Source organism: Heterodontus francisci, chromosome 6 (assembly GCF_036365525.1).
Source record: "Heterodontus francisci isolate sHetFra1 chromosome 6, sHetFra1.hap1, whole genome shotgun sequence".
NCBI classification, from domain to species: Eukaryota; Metazoa; Chordata; class Chondrichthyes; order Heterodontiformes; family Heterodontidae; genus Heterodontus; species Heterodontus francisci.
Window position 1 is genome coordinate 9846998 of NC_090376.1, and position 18881 is coordinate 9865878.

At 43.2% G+C, this 18881-nt stretch overlaps 1 protein-coding gene across 1 annotated transcript in view; it reads left to right on the forward strand.

The window, feature by feature from the left end:
* uvrag (UV radiation resistance associated gene) overlaps positions 1-18881 on the forward strand; it is a 381920-nt gene that overhangs the window by 282993 nt on the left and 80046 nt on the right. The window contains 1 exon segment of the mRNA XM_068033092.1: positions 16457-16535. Coding sequence (XP_067889193.1) covers positions 16457-16535 — 79 coding nt within the window.

The window sequence follows — 18881 nt, forward strand, 5'->3', positions numbered from 1 at the left end:
CCCAATGTCAAGCAGTAAGAAGTTCTGCTTCATCCAGAATTTAAATGCCAGACACCATTAGAGTTGAGAAGCAAACATCTCAAATATTTGCCCATGCCAGCATTTCAGATGGACAACTTTCTCTTCACACTTGGCTAAAACCAACTCCTACTTCAGGATCATCCTGGACTGTAAATGTGACACTAAGCTTTTTTCTATGACGCAATAGCCTGCCTGTATATTCTTGCCCCAACCCCCACCACCTCCTCTTTCTAAAGTATGTGTTGCCTCCCAGTGACTGCATCTACACACAGCTTCTTTGTGCACATTGCTGACAGTCAGCTCTGCCTCTCTACCCCACCTAAATTTCTGTTCCTGTCTCTATCCATTTCCATCTGCAAACTTGGTAGGATGTTCATTAGACTAAAAGTGCTATGCAAATTCAAGTTGTTAAAACAAATAATAAAGGTTTTGTCATTGGTCTTTCCACCTGACCCTGCTGGGATGAAAGTGAACGATCTCCTTGCTGTAAAGGTTCCACGTGAAATTAATTTGAACAGTCTCAAACCAGTTACTGTGACACCTCCCTACATCACAAAAATGCCCCTAATCTGGCACAATTTAGTCATCTGTCACAGCGGAGCTGGGAGAAGGCTGCGATGGGAGTGCATAAAATGGCTATACTGGTGCAATATCGAATGCTTTTCTGAGATTGAGCCTGTTGGGTCAGAGTAATAAAGAGCTTTGATTCACCAGGTTGATGCTGGGGATGGAAAGCTTTAGTTATAAGCAGAGACTTAAGATTTTTGGGACAATTTCCACTGGAGCAGAGCTGGTCCAGAGGTGATTTTTATGAAGTGTTTTTAAAAAGATGAATGGCTTCGACAGAGTGAGGTAGGACTTTTTCCTTTGTATAATCAGTGATAAGATATCAGTTTAAAATCCTCAGTGAGAAGAGGATTTTGATGGTTTCTTTCTACAGAGAAGATTTTTGGAAAATGGAATGTTTTGCACTGGGAGTGGTTGAGGCAGAGGCTATTGCATCATTCAAGGGGAAAATTGGTTAACTATTGAAAGCAGAGGAAACTGCAAGGCTATAGGGATGGAGCAGAACAGTGAAATTAGGTTTCATTTGCTAAGAACTGGTACAGACACGACACCTTTGGGTTCCTTTTTCTGGTTTTTTTTGTTAGAAGACTGTTCAGTTGTGATTTGTTAGTGTTTTATCTGAATATAGTGAATACTCTCAAAACCTAGCCAAGTACATTTGCATGGAATACTACAATAATGTACATTCTTACATTAAACATGTTCATGCGCTGCTGGGGCGACACTGTTGTGCAGCATATTCAGAAACTTATTGGCAAGGAATTAGTTTAATTCTGCTCTTTCACCCAAAGAACATCTTCCCATTTTGTTATTAACTTCTCATTGGTTTGGAGCAATCACCAACCTAGATTGCTTACCTATTAAATTCAAAAATAATAAAGTACTGCGAATGTTGGAAATCTGAAATAATAACATGCTAGAAATACTCAGCAGGTCTGGCAGCATCTGTGGAGAGAGAAAAACAGAGTTAACATTTCAGGCCAATGACCTTTCATCAGAATAAAACGTTACCTGTTTCTCTCTCCACAGATGCTGCTCGACCTGCTGTGTATTTCCAGCACTTCCTGTTTTTACTAATTACTTTTACTTGTACCAGCTGGATTAGTAGCTCCTCTGACCCAGTACCCTGCAAAGGTTCTGAGTGTATGGTGAAGGCAGGTTCAATTGAAGTATTCAAAAGGGAATTAGACTGTTATATGAAAAGGAAGAATGTGTAGGGTTACGGGGAGAAGGCGGGCGAATGGCACAAAGTAAATTGCTCTTTCAGAGAGCCGGTGCAGACACGATGGGCCGAATGGCCGCCTCCTGCGCTGTAACAATTCTGCGTATGAAATGATTTTGGGCAGACTTGACACTGCATCTGTCCATGCTATGCTGTACCTGATCTGGGGTGTTTTACTATGTTAAAGGGGCAGAGAAATGGCAGATGGAGTTCAATCAGGGCAAATGCGAGGTCATGTATTTTGGAAGATCCAATTCAAGAGTGAACTATACAGTAAATGGAAAAGTCCTGGGGAAAATTGATGTACAGAGAGATTTGGGTGTTCAGGTCCATTGTTCCCTGAAGGTGGCAACGCAGGTCAATAGAGTGGTCAAGAAGGCATACGGCATGCTTTCCTTCATCGGACGGGGTATTGAGTACAAGAGTTGGCAGGTCATGTTACAGTTGTATAGGACTTTGGTTTGGCCACATTTGGAAAACTGCGTGCAGTTCTGGTCGCCACATTACCAAAAGGATGTGGATGCTTTGGAGAGGGTGCAGAGGAGGTTCACCAGGATGTTGCCTGGTATGGAGGGCGCTAGCTATGAAGAGAGGTTGAGTAGATTAGGATTATTTTCATTGGAAAGATGGAGGTTGAGGGGGGACCTGATTGAGGTGTACAAAATCATGAGAGGTTTTGACAGGTTGGATAGCAAGAAGCTTTTTCCCAGGGTGGCGGATTCAATTACTAGGGGTCACGAGTTCAAAGTGAAAGGGGAAAAGTTTAGGGGGGATATGCGTGGAAAGTTCTTTACGCAGAGGGTGGTGGGTGCCTGGAACGCGTTGCCAGCGGAGGTGGTAGACGCGGGCACGATAGCGTCTTTTAAGATGTATCTAGACAGATACATGAATGGGCAGGAAGAAAAGAGATACAGAACCTTAGAAAATAGGCGACAGGTTTAGATAGAGGATCTGGATCGGCGCAGGCTTGGAGGGCCGAAGGGCTTGTTCCTGTGCTGTAATTTTCTTTGTTCTTTTATATATGTGCGACTTGTTGGGTGCTTGGTGCAGGCAATAGGTGACTGAAAAGCGAAGAGTTCCATTCCTCACCTGAATGAGCAATAAAGAGTTAAAAGCTAGGCCACACGCTGTTTCATTTCATTATGGCCTGATGAAGAACAGAAACATTGTGGGCGAACGATCATTGTGTTCTGCCTATGTTGGTGCTCCAGTACTGTGAGCCACTACATTGTATTGCATAGTACTGTTGCTGATTCAGACTCATGATGCAGACTGTTGAAACGGTCCAAAAAAATTGCAGAAGGTTGGTTTAAAACGGAAGAATTAAAAACACCAAAATTCTCCAAAAATATTGTTATTTTGTGATTGGCTCATTAAGTCCAGTATCCTTTTCCTATTAGTAAAAAGAAAACTCATGCCTTCCTGCATTCCTCAATATTATTTTGTACTTAAAAACATGTATTATTACAGCAAACCTCCCTTTACAGTTTAAAACTGGCTACGGTGCATGCTCCCAATTAAACATGCCAGGTGATGAATTAGCTAGGTTCAGCCCAAGGGCAGACTTTGTACACAATGGCCCTTTAACATTGAGGCCATCCTAAAGCAAACATTCAATCTCCTGAAAGGACAAACCTCAAGTAGTTCGACATGGGAAAGTTTATTTTATTTTGATGTGGAATGAAAAAGCAAAATTATTAATTAATTCCTTTTATTATAGGGCTGTCACTAAATTAATTTTTGTGGGGGTTGAGGTGGGGTAGATGGTATTCATCGAACAGATATCACTCCAGACCACTCATTGCTAAAGAGGATTGATGTAGGAATAAACTGACCGAGCTGTAGCAAAGCACATATGGTTCTCTCCGGTTGCAAAATCTGTCAGCAAAAGATGCTCCTCAGTTAGCCATGGTTTAATTCTTTCTTCCAATGCCCCTCCCGCACCACCAAGCACCCCCCCCCCCCCCCCCCCCCCACCATTCCCATAAGCTGATACAGCCTTACTAATGTAGTAGTATGCTTAAACCTGCGCTTGCAAGACAGTATTGTGTGCTGTTATCCAGCCCCTTGTAATGACTGCCGAGTTTTTTTTTCTGCTGCCTTTCCATGCACTTGTCATTTCATCAGTAAATCTGTTTTTTCAATAGCAGTGCACTTCGCCTAAATCTTATAAAATCTGCACTACTCTCTCTAAATGGGGAAAAACCTTTTGGGTATCTGTTGGGCAAGCTGTTGGTGGATCCGCCAATGCCACCCATTCGTTGTCACTCTCCGTCCAACTTCCCTTCAATTTTGAAATCCTCATCCTTCCTTTCAAATCAGCCCATGGCCTCACCCCTCCCTATCTTTGTAGCCTCTTCTAACCCTACAAATCTCCTAGATCTCTGCACTCTGCCAATTCTGGATTCTTGCACAACTCCAATTTTCATCACTCCACCATTGGCAGCCATGCTTTCAGCTGTCTTGGCCCTAAGCTCTGGAAATCCCTCCCTGGCCATCATCTCTCCCCTGCTCTCTCTCTCAAGATCCTCCTAAAAGCCAAACTCTTTATTCAAGCTTTTGGTTATTGTTCATGATTTATAATCCTATGGCTTGGTGTCAAAAAATGTTAAATGTTTATGAATATGACTGCATGAAACACCTTAGCACATTTAACATAGTAAAACATACTATGTAAATATTTAAATATATATAATTTAAATATAAGTTGTTTATTATTTAGTCATTATGCTTGCTCCATAATTTTTGTTGCATTTTAAAGCAATTCTTCAATGTCATAGTCATTGGCATAGAAGGAGGCCATTCAGTCCATCGAGTCCATGTAAGCTCCACTGAGTAATTCGGTCAATTCCACTGGTCATTTGATCCCCATAGCCCTGCAAGTTAATTTTCCTTCAAGTGTCCATCCAATTTCCTTTTGAAATCATTGTCTCTGCTTCCATCACCCTTGTGGGCAGAGTTCCAGGTCATTACCACTTGCTAAGTTTAAAAAAAAAAATTTCTTCCTCACGTTCCCCTGCATCTCTTGCCCAAAACCTTCAATCTGTGCCCTGTCGTCCTTTGTACCATCAGTTAATGGCAACAGTTTTTCCTTGCCTAACTTACCTAAACCTGTCATGATCTTGTGCACCTCTATCGAATTTCCCCTCAATCATCTTTGCTCCAGGGAGAACAACCTCAGCTTTTCCAACCTAACCCTGGTAATGAAAATCCCCCATTCCTGGAACCATTCTGGTAAATCCCCTCTGCACCCTCTCAAACACCCTCGTATCCTTGCTAAAGTGTGGTGACCAGAACTGGATGCAATATTACGAATTTGCCTAACCATCAGTCTCAAGAAAATGAACATCATGGGACAGGACATCAGAAATGCTCTATCCATCAATATCGGCGACCATGCTCTGGAAGTGGTTCAAGAGTTTACCTACCTAGGCTCAACTATCACCAGTAACCTGTCTCTAGATGCAGAAATCAACAAGCGCATGGGAAAGGATTCCACTGCTGTGTCCAGACTGGCCAAGTGAGCGTGGAAAAATGGCGCACTGACACGGAACACAAAAGTCCGCGTGTGTCAAGCCTGTGTCCTCAGTACCTTGCTCTATGGCAGCGAGGCCTGGACAACGTATGTCAGCCAAGAGCGACGTTTCAATTCATTCCGTCTTCGCTGCCTCCGGAGAATCCTTGGCATCAGGTGGCAGGACCGTATCTCCAACACCGAAGTCCTCGAGGCAGCCAACATCCCCAGCTTATACACCCTACTGAGTCAGCGGCGCTTGAGATGGCTTGGCCATGTGAGCCGCATGGAAGATGGCAGGATCCCCAAAGACACATTGTACAGCGAGCTCGCCACTGTTATCAGACCCACCAGCCGTCCATGTCTCCGCTTTAAAGACATCTGCAAACGCGACATGAAGTCCTGTGACATTGATCACAAGTCGTGGGAGTCAGTTGCCAGCGATCGCCAGAGCTGGCGGGCAGCCATAAAGGCGGGGCTAAAGTGTGGCGAGTCGAAGAGACTTAGTAGTTGGCAGGAAAAAAGACAGAAGCGCAAGGGGAGAGCCAATTGCGAAACAGCTCTGACAACCAATTTTATCTGCAGCACGTGTGGAAGAGTCTGCCACTCCAGGCGCTGTTTCACTGACCACCTCCAGGCGCTTACCCATTGTCTCTCGAGACAAGGAGGCCGAAGAAGACTGCAGTTAGTGTCTCACCAGAGCTTTATAAAGTTTCACTATAGCCTGCCTACCTTTGTACGCTATGCCTCTATTTATGAAGCCCAAGATTCCATATGCTTTGCTAACCACTCTCTCAATATGTCCTGCCACCTTCAAAAATCAATGCACAAGCACCCTCAGGTCCCTCTGTTGCTGCAACTGTTTAGAACTGGGTCATTAAGTCTATATTGCATCACAATATTCATTCTGCCAAAATGCATCACCTAAAACTTGTGAAAGATATTTGTAATATATGAGACCTGGTGTGACCTTACTCAGTTGCCCACTGAGTGTAAAATGTTTTACTCCTATTTATCTTAAAATTCAGTACTGCAGCATATCTGTCCTGTCCAAGAGTGAATAGAACTTCATCTACCCATTACGTAGCTATTACTTTTACGAGAATATTGTAAATAACTGCATAGTGAGAGGCATAAGGTGCAGTTAGTTTTTTTTTAAATGCATTTGATAGTCTTTATTTTACATTGTTTTGGCAACTGGTTAGAATCAAAAGGAGGGAAAGTTAAAGGTCAGTGGGTGAAGATTTAGGTAAAGATGATGTATGAACAGAATCTTAAATGGGCAATGAGGCATGAGCTGACATTGGGACTATTAAACCATTTACAAGTTGGCGAGGGGCTTGTGGGAGGAAAAAATATACAGCACCAAGGATCATTTGCTCCTACAAATGGTGTTGCCTTTTTCCCAAGCAAGCTTCCTTCCATTTCATACTTGCAAGATCAACATCCAGCACTCCCAAGTAAAGACATCAGTTCAAGAAGTATAATGTTCCACTGTATGGGTTACCAGTCGTGTGGCTTAATTGCCAGCCTGAGAAGGATCCAACTACTTATTGCCCTGCTGTTGTGTTTGTTATTTCTCACTCTCACATTGTGCTTACAGCCTCAATTGGTGGTTGCCCTTTTCAGTAGTCACGGGACAAAAGGTGATTTTGAATGCCGTTGAAATGTGGTCAATTGATGTGTTGCAGGCACGTATTTCTATATGGATTGCGGTGTGTGATAAAAATTTTTGCTGGACAGCCTGCAAAAGTTGCAGAGAAATTTTAGAACATTGAGGCTACCTTTGGTAGGTTTCATTCCTCTGTCAGGAGATTGAGGGGGTTGGGCAGAGTCTATGGTAAGGCAGATTATGAAACAAATAAACTTGAGTCAGATGGCTTTTCCTCCTTATTTGGTTTGGCTCATGTTTTTGTTTAGTTCAAAAGATGTTGTTTGAAAACAACCTTTGCTGGAAATCATGTGCTTTTGAGATCAATAAACAATCCAAACCTTGGTGACCTGGGGAAGATGTCTACAGAGAAGCCACATGTCAAGGCTTATGGAGGCAAAGGAGGTTGACCTTTTATTTGAGGTTTGGATATTGTTTTCAGTTCAGTTGGGGTGTGAATTGTTTTGAAGACAGTTGGTGTTTTATTTGCCGAGGAAAAAGAAACCACCCAGCTCCGCTCTTTCTCTTGAAGAAACCCTGCAAAGATTCAGTGTGGGAGAGCTAAAATCCCTGGTGCTGCATCTCTCCTGAGAAGCTAGAAAAACCTGCTAGAATAATTCCCAACTCCGCCTGAAAAGAAATGCTTTAGAAAAGATCCTAGTGACTTGTCCCCGGGTATACCCAGACGCCAGACCAAAAGGGACAACTGACTTCCTTCCATATCTTTTTTTTTTTCCTTCAAGGATAACAAGTATTTGGCCAAAGTTGTTATTTTTTTTGTCGTTTTTTGTCACAGACCTCTGCAGAGAGAATTTGGTTTGTTTCAGTGTGTGTGGGGGGGGCAATTTAAAAAGTGAACTTTCATGTTTCAGTCTGTGTGTTAATGCTTTGATGATTACTGGATAAGTCTTGTTTGATAAACTGATTTTGTTGTTTATTAAAGAAACTTGGTTGGTGTGTTTTATTCTGGGATAAAGAATAGAGTATATGATTGACCGAATCGGTAACTGGGTAAACATTTTTAAAATATATGTTTTGACCTGCGGAGAAGTGGGATTAGAAAATGCAGTGCACTCCTCCCACCTTGGTCGTAACAATTGTCATTTTTATTTGCATTTCTGGAGCGTGTGTGTTTGTGGGGAGACCAGTCACTTTCCTAAAACTTTTTTTTTCTCTTCGGCATCTCGGTTATGTCACAACATAGTGCTGAAGAGGCATAACTATGTGACTGCATTCTTGCTCAGTGACCCTTTCAGTGGCCCCTTTTCTTGTTCACTCTGGCATATTTGTTATGGCAGGAAGTATTAACTGTTGAGAGGAGAGAAAAAAATCGAAGCTTTTTTTTATGAACGTGTACCTAAATAACATCTGTTTCACATGGCTGGTGTATCTCTCAAATTTAAACATCATACACCACAAGGAGTGCAAATTTGTGCCAACACTTAAGACCGCAGACCTCTGCCAAATTCAAATTAGTAATTTTGTTACTTTTTAAGGGACATTTCCATTGCTTCCCTTAGCCTGCAGCATCACCGGGTCCATGCTATTATCAGTTCATGCGAACAAAGAGGGGAGGTGAATGTGTTTATCCCCATTCCATGATTTTCATTCCTCGTCACTCCCTGTGATGGCATGACTGAAGCTCCAGAAGATACCCCCATTGGTCGATAGTCTATGTGCGCCACATTTTATAATGAGCATGAATAATGTTCATAGCAAAACCCTGTTGCTCAGCAATAATTGTAATACTTGGAAACAAGAGTAGGCCATTCAGCCTCTTCTGCCATTCAGCTAGGTCGTGGTTGATCTGTACCTCAACTCCATTTACCCATGCTTGCTCCATATCCTCTGATATCCTTAACCAGCTGTGCGGAGTTTGCAAGTTCTCCCTGTGTCTGCGTGGGTTTTCGCCGGGTGCTCCGGTTTCCTCCCACCACCAAAGACTTGCAGGTTGATAGGTAAATTGGCCATTATAAATTGCCCCTAGTATAGGTAGGTGGTAGGGAAATATAGGGACAGGTGGGGATGCAGTAGGAATATGGGATTAGTGTAGGATTAGTATAAATGGGTGGTTGATGGTCGGCACAGACTCGGTGGGCCGAAGGGCCTGTTTCAGTGCTGTATCTCTAAATAAATAATAAATAAAAATTGATCTCTGTCTTGAAAGTTCTAATTCTCCCCCTGCCTCCATAGCCTTTTGAAAGAAGAGACCTCCAGATTTCTATTGTCCTTTTGTGTGTTTTTGCAGCTTAATCCAGTTGAAGAGATTTTATTTACTAATCTTGGAGGCATGAAGCTCCTTCAATTGTGATGTTTATTCTGTGCTGCTGGTTTCTGGCTAAGTCATTGAGAGCTAGCAAGCCACAATTCAATCTCGGTGTAGTTAACTTCTTGCTTCATTCAGTGGAAAACTTCCTCTTGTAGCACTGACTCTTGTTGGGTATAAAGTTTCACACTGGTGGCAGTGACCTGTGTGAGTGTAGACAGTGAACGTCAGTGGCCTAATGACCGCAGGAGGCGTCACAGCTGAAACCTGTCAAACACTTTCCAGTAAGAGTTAAAATTCAAAGATATGTAATTTCAAACTTGGATGACACCTTTTTATTCATTCAATGTGCTCATTGCTGGCAAGGGCAACATTTATTGCCCATCCCTAATTGCCTTGAAGGTGGAGGTGATATATTTCTACGTCAGGATGGTGTGTGACTTGAAGGGGAACTTGCAGGTTTGGAAGGTGCTGTCAAAGGAGCCTTGGTGACTTGCTTCAGTGCTCAAGTGAGCTTTTTCCTTAATGGTGCTGAGCTTTTGGAGTGTTGTTGGAACTGCACTCATTGAGGCAAGTGGAGAGTATTCCATCGCACTCCTGAGTTGTGCCTTGTCGATGGTCGATAGCCATTGGGGAATCAGGAGATGAGCTATTCACTGCAAAATTCCCAACTTCTGAATGGTCTTGTAGACACAGTGTTTATATGGCTGGTCCCCTTATGTTTCTGGTCAATGGTAACCCTCAGGATGTTGATGATGGGGGATTCAGTGATGGTAATTCCATTGAACATCAAGGGGGCGATGGTTAGATTTTCCTGTTGGAGATAGTCATTGCCCGGCACTTGTGTGGCGCGAATGTTATTTGCCACTTGTCAGCCCAAGCCTGAATATTGTTTAGGTCTTGCTGCATGCGGGCATAGACTGCTTCAGTATCTGAGGAGTTGAGAATGGTGCTGAACATTGTGCAATCATCAGCGCACATCCCCACTTTTGACCGTATGTGGGAAGGAAGGTCATTGGGCACTGAAGCAACCGAAGACGGTCGGGCACTGAAGCAGCCAAAGACGTTTGTGCCTAGGACACGACCCTGAGGAATTCCTGCAGTGATATCCTGGGGCTGAGATGATTGGTCTCCAACAGCCACAACCGTCTTTTGTGCTAGGTATGACTCCAACCATTGGAGAGTTTTACCCCAGATTCTCATTGACTTACGTTTTGCTTGGGCTCCTTAATGCCACACACAATCAAATGTCTTCATTTTAAGGGCAGTCAGTCTCACCTCGCCTCTAGAATTCAGCTCTTTTGTGCATGTTTGGACTCAAGTTGTAATGAAGTCTGGAGGTGAGTAGCCCGGTGAACCCAAACTGAGCATGTTGAGCAGGTTGTTGCTGCGTAAGTGCCGTTTGATAGCACTGTCAACAACACCATCACTTGTCTGATGATTGAGAGTGGACTGATGGGGCGGTAATCGGTCTGCCTTTTGTGGACAGGACATATTTGGGCAATTTTTCATATCAAGTGGATGTAAGTGTTATAACTGTACTGGAGCAGCTTGGCTAGGGGCGTGGCTAGTCCTGGAGCGTAAGTCTGCAGTACTACAGCCAGGATTTTGTCGGGGGCCATAAACCTTTGGAAGTCGGAGAGGTGGCACATCTGTGTTGAAGCAGATTGGAGCAGGAGGATATAAATTGCAACCAATGCTCAAGGCCTACACGCACCAAGTCAGCTGTTTGGAATCGGTACGTGCTGTGTTTGAAGGAACAGTGAGAAAAAGCAAGCAGTGACATCACAGCAAAGTCATAAGTTGATCCGGGAATATTTACCATAAGGGTCTGTGTGAGAATAGCTAGATTAAATCACTATTTTTAGGAAAGATGTGTAAATAGCTGGAGTATTAAAAAAAAGTCAAAGCTGGTGAGTCTGATGATGTGTTTTAGTTTAAGTTGGTTTATTGTATTGCCAGGGTTTAAATTGATGCAGTAAGTGCTGGTGAGATGGGATTTAATCATTAATTAAAATGCATTAAGAATGGCAGGGCAGGTGCTGTGTTGCAGCTGCAGTATGAGGGAGCTGGTGGACACCAGTTGATCCACAGCAAACATGTCTGCAGCTCAAGGAGCTTGGGCTCAGTCAGCGAGCTGGTGGCTGAGCTACAGACACTGCGATGCATCAGGGAGGGGGAAAGTTACCTGGACGCTTTGTTCCAGAAGGCAGTCGCACCCCTTAGGATCGGGTCGTCTGATTTGGTCAGTGGTCAGGGACAGAAGGGTGTGACTGTGAGTCAGGAAGGTTCGGGATCAAGAAGGCAGATACTGAGGAGTCTCAGCCCTTGCAATTGTCCAACAGGTTTGAGGTTCTGTCAGCTTGTATGGATAAGTGAGGGCTGCAGGATGGATGAGCACCATGATCCAGGAAGCCATTCAAGCAGGGTGACTGAAGAGAAATGTAGTGGTAGTAGGAGATAATATCGTCGGAGGGATAGGCACAGTTCTCTGCGGCCAAGAGCAAGAGTCTAGAAGGCTGTGTTGCCTGCCCGGTGTCAGGGTTCGGGACATCTTCTGAGAGCTGGAGAGGAACTTGCAGTGGGATGGGAATGGTCTGATTGTCGTGGTCCATGTAGATACCCATGACTTGGATAGGACTAGGAAAGCAGTTCTGCATAGGGAGTATGAGCAGCTAGGGACTAAATTAAAAGCAGAACCTCGAAGATGGTAATCTCTGGATTGTTACCTGAGCCATGAGCAAATTGGCGTAGGGTAAGTTAAAATTAGTCAGTAAAATGCTCAAAGATTGCTGTGGGAGAAATGGGTTTTGATTCATGGGGCACTGGCACCAGTATGGGGGAAAGTGGGAGCTGTGCCATTGGGATGGTCTTCATCTGAACCGTGCTGGGCAGTGTTCTGGCAAGTCGTATAACTAGGGTGCTAGAGAGGGCTTTAAACTAAATAGTGGGGGCGAGGGATCAAGTGAGAGAAGATATGAAAAAATTAGAGAGAGGACAAAGCAAGAGAGCAAGGTAGCAATAAGGCAAATATTCAGAGCGTGGCAGGAAGGGACAGAATGAACAAAATTGGGACTGTGCAAGCAGCTGAGGCTAGAGGTTGTGTAAATGGTAAAAAGACAACTAAAGGCTCTGTATTTGCACGTAGCATTCATAACAAAGCAAATGAATTGATAGCTCAAATAAAAATGTATGAGACATGGCTGCAAGATGACAACGGCTGGGACCTGAATGTTCAGGAATACATGAGATTTCTGAAGTATAGGAAACCAGGGAAAGGTGGAGGGTGGCTCTGTTAATTAAGAATGACTTTAGTTCAATAGAGGTGACCTTAGTTCTAAAAATCAAGATATAGCATCAGTTTGGGTAGAGATAATAAATAGCAAAGGTAGGAAGTCACTTGTGGGAGTAGTTTATAGGCTTCCCAACAGTAACCACACTGTAAGACAGGTTTTCAGGAAGAAATAATGGGGGCTTGTGAGAAAGGTACGGCGATAATCATGGGTGATTTTAATCTACAGATAGATTGGACGAATCAGATTGGCAAAGGTAGCCTGGAAGATGAGTGCATGGAGTCTTTTCAGGACAGTTTCTTAGAGCAGTATGTTCTAGAGCCAACCAGAGAGCAGGCTACTCTAGATCTGGTAATGTGTAATGAAACAGGATTAATTAATTCAATAAAGCGCCCCTAGGTAACAGTGATCAAAACATGATTTGAATTTCACATTCAGCTTTTGGGTGATTAGAGAGGATCTCAGGCTCCTGTTTTAGACTTAAATGAGGGTAATTATGAGGGTGTGAAGACAGAGCTGGCGAATGTAAACTGAGAAATTAGGTTAAGGGATAGGTCCATAGAGATGCAGTGGCAGACATTTAAGGAGATATTTCATAACAGTCAAGAAACATTCCAGTGAGAAAAAGACTCTAGTTGACGGATGCGCCGTAAGTGGCGAACTAAGGAAGCTAAAGTTCAGCCAAGAGTAAGTAGTGGCAAGTCAGAAGATTCGTCAGAATATAAAAACATCAAAGAATGGCTGAAGGAATAATGAGCGAGAAATTAGAGTGCGAGAGGAAGCTAGCTAGAAATATATAGCGAACAGTAAGTTTCTGCAGGTATTTAAAAAGTAAAACAGTAAGTAAAATAAGCATTGAGCCTCTCGAGTGAGTCTGGGGAGTTAATGGAAAAGGCTGCGTTTACTGACGACGCAACCACGAGGTGGTGCAGTACTAGCACATGCGCAAATGCAGCCTCTTCCACTGAAAAGTCACTGCGTCATTCAGGCAGCTGCCAAGATTAAAGATGGTGCTGCTCAGTTTATCATGGGCAATGCTAATGGCTAGTTAGTTCTAGCAAACTAACCTTAGTTGGATGAGAGCACTGTAATATACTAGTGTGTAGAATAGGATACTAACTGTAATCCTCTGATCCATTTTGTATTCCAGTAATCCTATTAAATACAAAAGGAATTTTATGATTGTATTTCCATGTTCTGATACTTTTGGGAGATAGTTATTTGGCACCCCGATCAAAGGAGAAGAAAATCGGGCAGAGTGTAAAATGTACTGTCAATTCGTTATCCACACTTTATTTGACTGACCAGGACTGGTATCACTCCAACTCAACCGCTCGCTCCAGACTTCGCTGCTCCCCCCCCCCACTCCCCTGGCCAATTGTTCCCCGCTCCTCACCTCATGCCACCCGGCTCTCCAGCCACTTGCTCCTCGCTTATCCGCCCCCCCCCCCCCCGCCCCACAGCTCTCAGCCATTCGCTCCCATGTTTGATTGTTCTCTGCCTACAGATGCAAGGCAGGCCGCGAGGGGTGACGGGGCAATGTAAGACTGAGTGGCCGAGAGGAGGTAAACAGCGCCGCCTGGGAGGAAGCAGGGAGTGAGCGGTCGGTGAGCTGGGTGGCGCAGAGTGGGGAGCAATCAGCCGGGGCAGGGGCAAGGGAGTGGGGAGCAGCGAGGTCTGGAGCAAGCGGGTGGGGGGGAAGCGGCCGGCGGGAGGGGGAGAAAGTGTCAAGCGAGTAGCTGGGATCGAGCACCAACCTCAAAGAGGCTGGATATCCGATGACACTTTATTGTACATATGCCAAGACCCAGGTGTATGTGCGAAGATCGACCAGGCACGGGTACGCGATGACTTTGGCATTACACGATGAGGTCATCCCGCGCATGCGCCACTTAGACCTGGCAAGACGTAGGCTGCGCATGTGCGCAGCTTGGAGTGCTTTGATGACGCCGGCGGGCCACTGCGTTGTCAGGAGTCACTTTGAGTGGAAAATTAAGGAAATGGCAGAGGAATTGAACAGATTATTTGCATCAGTCTTCACTGTAGAGGATACAAATAACATCCCAGAAATAATTGTGAATCGAGTTGAAAGGGAGGGAGGAACTTAAAACAATTACCAGCACCAAGGAAAGGGTACTGAGAAAATTATTAGACCTAAAAGTTGACATTTCCCTAGGTCCTGATGGACTTCATCCAAGGGTCTTAAAAGAAGTAGCTACTGCGATAATGGATGCATTGGTTTTAATTTTCCAAAATTCCCTAGATTCTGGAAAGGTCCCAAGAGATTGAAAATTGCAAATGTAACTCTCCTATTCAAGAAAGGAGGAAGGCAAAGCAGGAAACTACAGGCCAGTTAGCTTAACATCTGTCATAGGGAAAATGCTGGAATCTATTATTAAGGAGGTTATAGCAGGTCATATAGAAAATCTCAATGTAATCCGGCGGAGTCAACATGGTTTTGTGAAAGGGCAATTGCATTTGACTAATTTATTAGACGACTTTAAGGAAGTAACAAGATGTTAGCGACGTGGATAAGGGGAACCTGTGGATCTGGAATTCTTGGATTTCCAGAAGGCATTTGGCAAGGTGCCACATCACAGGCTAGTAAACAGGTCCCTGGTATAGGGGTTAACATATTAGTATGGATAGAGGATTGGTTAGCTAACAGGAAACAGAGTAGGCATAAATAGTACATTTTCAGGTTGGCAAGCTGCAACTCATGGAGTGCCATAGGGATCAGTGCTGGGGCCTCAACTATTTATAATCTATATCAATGACTTGGATGAAGGGTTAGAATGTATGATTGCTAAATTTGCTGAAAACACAAAGATAGGTCGAGTAAGTTGTAAAGAAGACATAAGTCTGCAAAGTGATATAGATAGGTTAAGTGAGTGGGGAAATGGCAGCTGGAGTATAATGTCGTCAAGTGTGAACTTTTCCACTTTGGCCTGAAGAATAGAAAAGCAACATATTATTTAAATGGAGAGTGATTGCAGAACTCTAAGATGCAGACGGACATGGGTGTCCTAGTACACAAAACACAAAAAGTTAGTATGCAGGTACGCAAGTGATTAAGAAGTCAAATAAATGCAATGTTGTTTTTTATTGCAAGGGGAATGGAATATAAAAGTAGACATGTTTTGCTACAGTTGTACAGGGCATTGGTGATACCACATCTAGAGTCTTGTGTACAGTTTTGATTTCTTTACTGAAAGGTTATGATTGCATTGGAAGCAGTTCAGAGAAGGTTCACTTGACTGATTCCTGGGATGAGAGGGTTATCTTGTGAGGAAAGGTTGGACAAGTTGGGTCTGTATCCGTTGGAGTTTAAAAGGATGATAGGTGATCTTATTGAAACATGTAATATCCTAAGGGAACTTGACAGGGTGGATGTTGAAAGGATGTTTACTTTTGTGTGAGGGACTAAACCTAGGGGTCACAGTTTAAAAAATAAGGGGTCTTGCGTTTAAAATGGAGGTGAGGAGAAATTTTTTCTCCGAGGGACGTGAGTCTGTGGAACACTCTTTCCCAGAGCGTGGTGGAGGCAGGGTCATTGCTTTTAAGGCAGAGGTAGATGGATTCTTGAGTAACAAGGGAGTCACAGGGTATCTGGAGTAGGCAGGAAAGTGGAGTTGAGTCCACAAACAGATCAACCATGATCTTGCAGAATGGTGGAGCAGGCTCTCGGGGCCGAATGGCTTACTCCTGCTCCTAGTTCGTGTGTATGTATCCAGTACATTAACATTTCTCTCTAACTGGATAAGATATGGGAATTCAGGATAATGGTCTGTTCAAAGCTCAATTGTCTTGTACCACTGATACAGTAATGTGAGACCAAATGCAATGTAACCTTATAATTTACAGTCCTTGTTTTCCCCCCCACAATTTTATTAACTAGGTTCTCCTGTTGTTGTATTCACAGGTTCCCTCTGTATCCAAGAGGAGGAGAAAGGTTTCAGTTTGAATATGGAGTTTATTTACTGAACAAAAATATCGCACAGGTAGGTCAATGATGGTGGTGAGGCAGGTGTAAGTGGGACCTAAGGATTTGTCAGTGTTTTATTGGTACGGAAGCTCTGAATCGTTGATGGGAGGGAAACGTCTACTAGCATGAGCTTTACTGTTGCACTGTTAATTGATTGCAGTAGCTGCATTTTGACTGTACCGGAAATAAATATACATTAGTAAATTCAAGTACTCTGCCACTGCATTATTTTTACCCTGGAGAGCTTCAGGTTGACATATATGTGTAACCAGTGCATTATTCTTTAAAGCTTTTTACCACCAGTGATTCATTTATAGGAGTATAGGAAAAGGAGTAGGCCATGTAGTCCCTTGAGCCTATTCGGACATTTAGTTAGATCATGGCTGATTTGTAACTCAACTCTATCTGCCCACCTTGGTTCATTAACGCTTGATAACTTTACCTAACCAAAAAAAAGTGATTATTTATATTCTCAGTATCCAAACTTAGCTGTCCTCTGGAAAGGGAGGTATCCAATGAAGCTAGGTGCTATTGTGCAGGGATTCAATGACCAAAAGGAATTAGAATTAGAACATTACAGCGCAGTACAGGCCCTTCGGCCCTCGATGTTGCGCCGACCTGTGAAACTATCTGACCTACACTATTCCATTTTCATCCATATGTCTATCCAATGACCACTTAAATGCCCTTAAAGTTGGCGAGTCTACTACTGCTGCAGGCAGTACCACAAGCTCATCCCATGCTTGCAACCATTCCTCACTGAGGGATGAGAGGTATTGAAACATGGTCTGACACTGGGAGAGTATTGGTGAAGATATTGCACAGGTAGGTCAATGATGGTGGGGAGGCAGGTATACGTGGGACCTAAGGATTTTTTGAAAGGATAAATTGCCTGTTGACTCCATCTGTAATGTATTTGTGAAAGTTTTCCTTTTTTATGACTTTTGTTCCATACAATTGATACTGAGAAATTTTCTTTCCTTCTATCATTAGATAGTATTGTAGAACACAGCACATTGCACACACTTCTTAGTAGCTGAAAGTTGTTCATGTACATGATACATGGTGAATGTCATTACCTCAGTGGTACCTTCAGGTTTGTGTATCGTACCTCAACTAAAGCAATTCAATCACTGAGCTACTTTACGCATAGTGGTTATTCTACGTCGCCTTCAGTGTTTTACTGCGTGTTCAAGCTGTATCGGCTTACTGTTTTTAATGACTAGAGTGTGAATATATTTTCATGGCAGTTGTGAATTGTGCTTTCTGAGGCCGTTTTGACACACACATGCTATTTGATGCAAAAACAGAATTTTATCCTCAGTTAAGAACTGGTTTGCAATTTTGTGCTGTGGCAGAGATGAACAGAAGTGGGGTTTGTGACAAGATTGTAACGAAATACCTTTCTGATGCTCTGATCCAATTTTAAGTCTGTTTATAGTGAAATAACATTTGTAGTTTGAAGCAAGATTGATGGGTGGAAATTTTGGATTCACCAACTGCCAGCAAAAAAAAAATCCTTTTCTTGCAAAGTGTTTGAAAATTGGAGATGGTTCCTCCAAAGTTGATTGGACACCTCGTAAAACTTGCTCAAATGACCCGACACCCTGCTTTAACTCCATCCTTACAAAATTCTCCACTAATGTGACTGCTGTTTCCTTCAGCAACAATTGATTCAGATCACAAGATAGATATAGTTGAGGATGGCTAATTATTCCAGCAAGACCCTACAGGCCCTGCATGACAAAGAAAATGTAGAGGGAATATTAGTCTGTGTGCGCATATTCACATGTGTTTGTGAGTATAAAGATTTCATAACATCAGTCCTTAATTTACCTTTTACTGTTCTGAGCCCGTGTCCCCTTGTCCTGTTCTCTTGCTTCAGTTTAAAATCATTTTTTGATTTTCTCCATCTTGGGAAGGCTAGTCTTCATTCAGTGGCATAGCTGCAATAAGGTTTGAACATGCATCTTACATTACGTTTAACAGTGCAACTGAAATGCAAATGAAATATGGGAACTAAGTGGTACTGTGGGCTAGAAAAGGGATGCCTCATCTCTCATTCTAGACACAGTCTTTAAAGCCCAAGGAACTTGGTCCAGTTGTACTCATGCTTCTCATTTTCCTGAATCTCAAAACAAAAATACTGAAGTTTGACTTGCATTGAAATGAGGAGAGGAAATTGATGCATAAGGTAAGAATATTTCGGTCACAGAGCAGAAGGTAAACACAATTACTGGAAGGAAAAATGATTGAATATTCTTAAGGCGGAGGTCGATAAATTCTTGTTAGGCAAGGGAATCAAAGGTTACCAAGGGGAGATGGGAGTGTGGATTCGAGACACCAACAAATCAGCCATGAT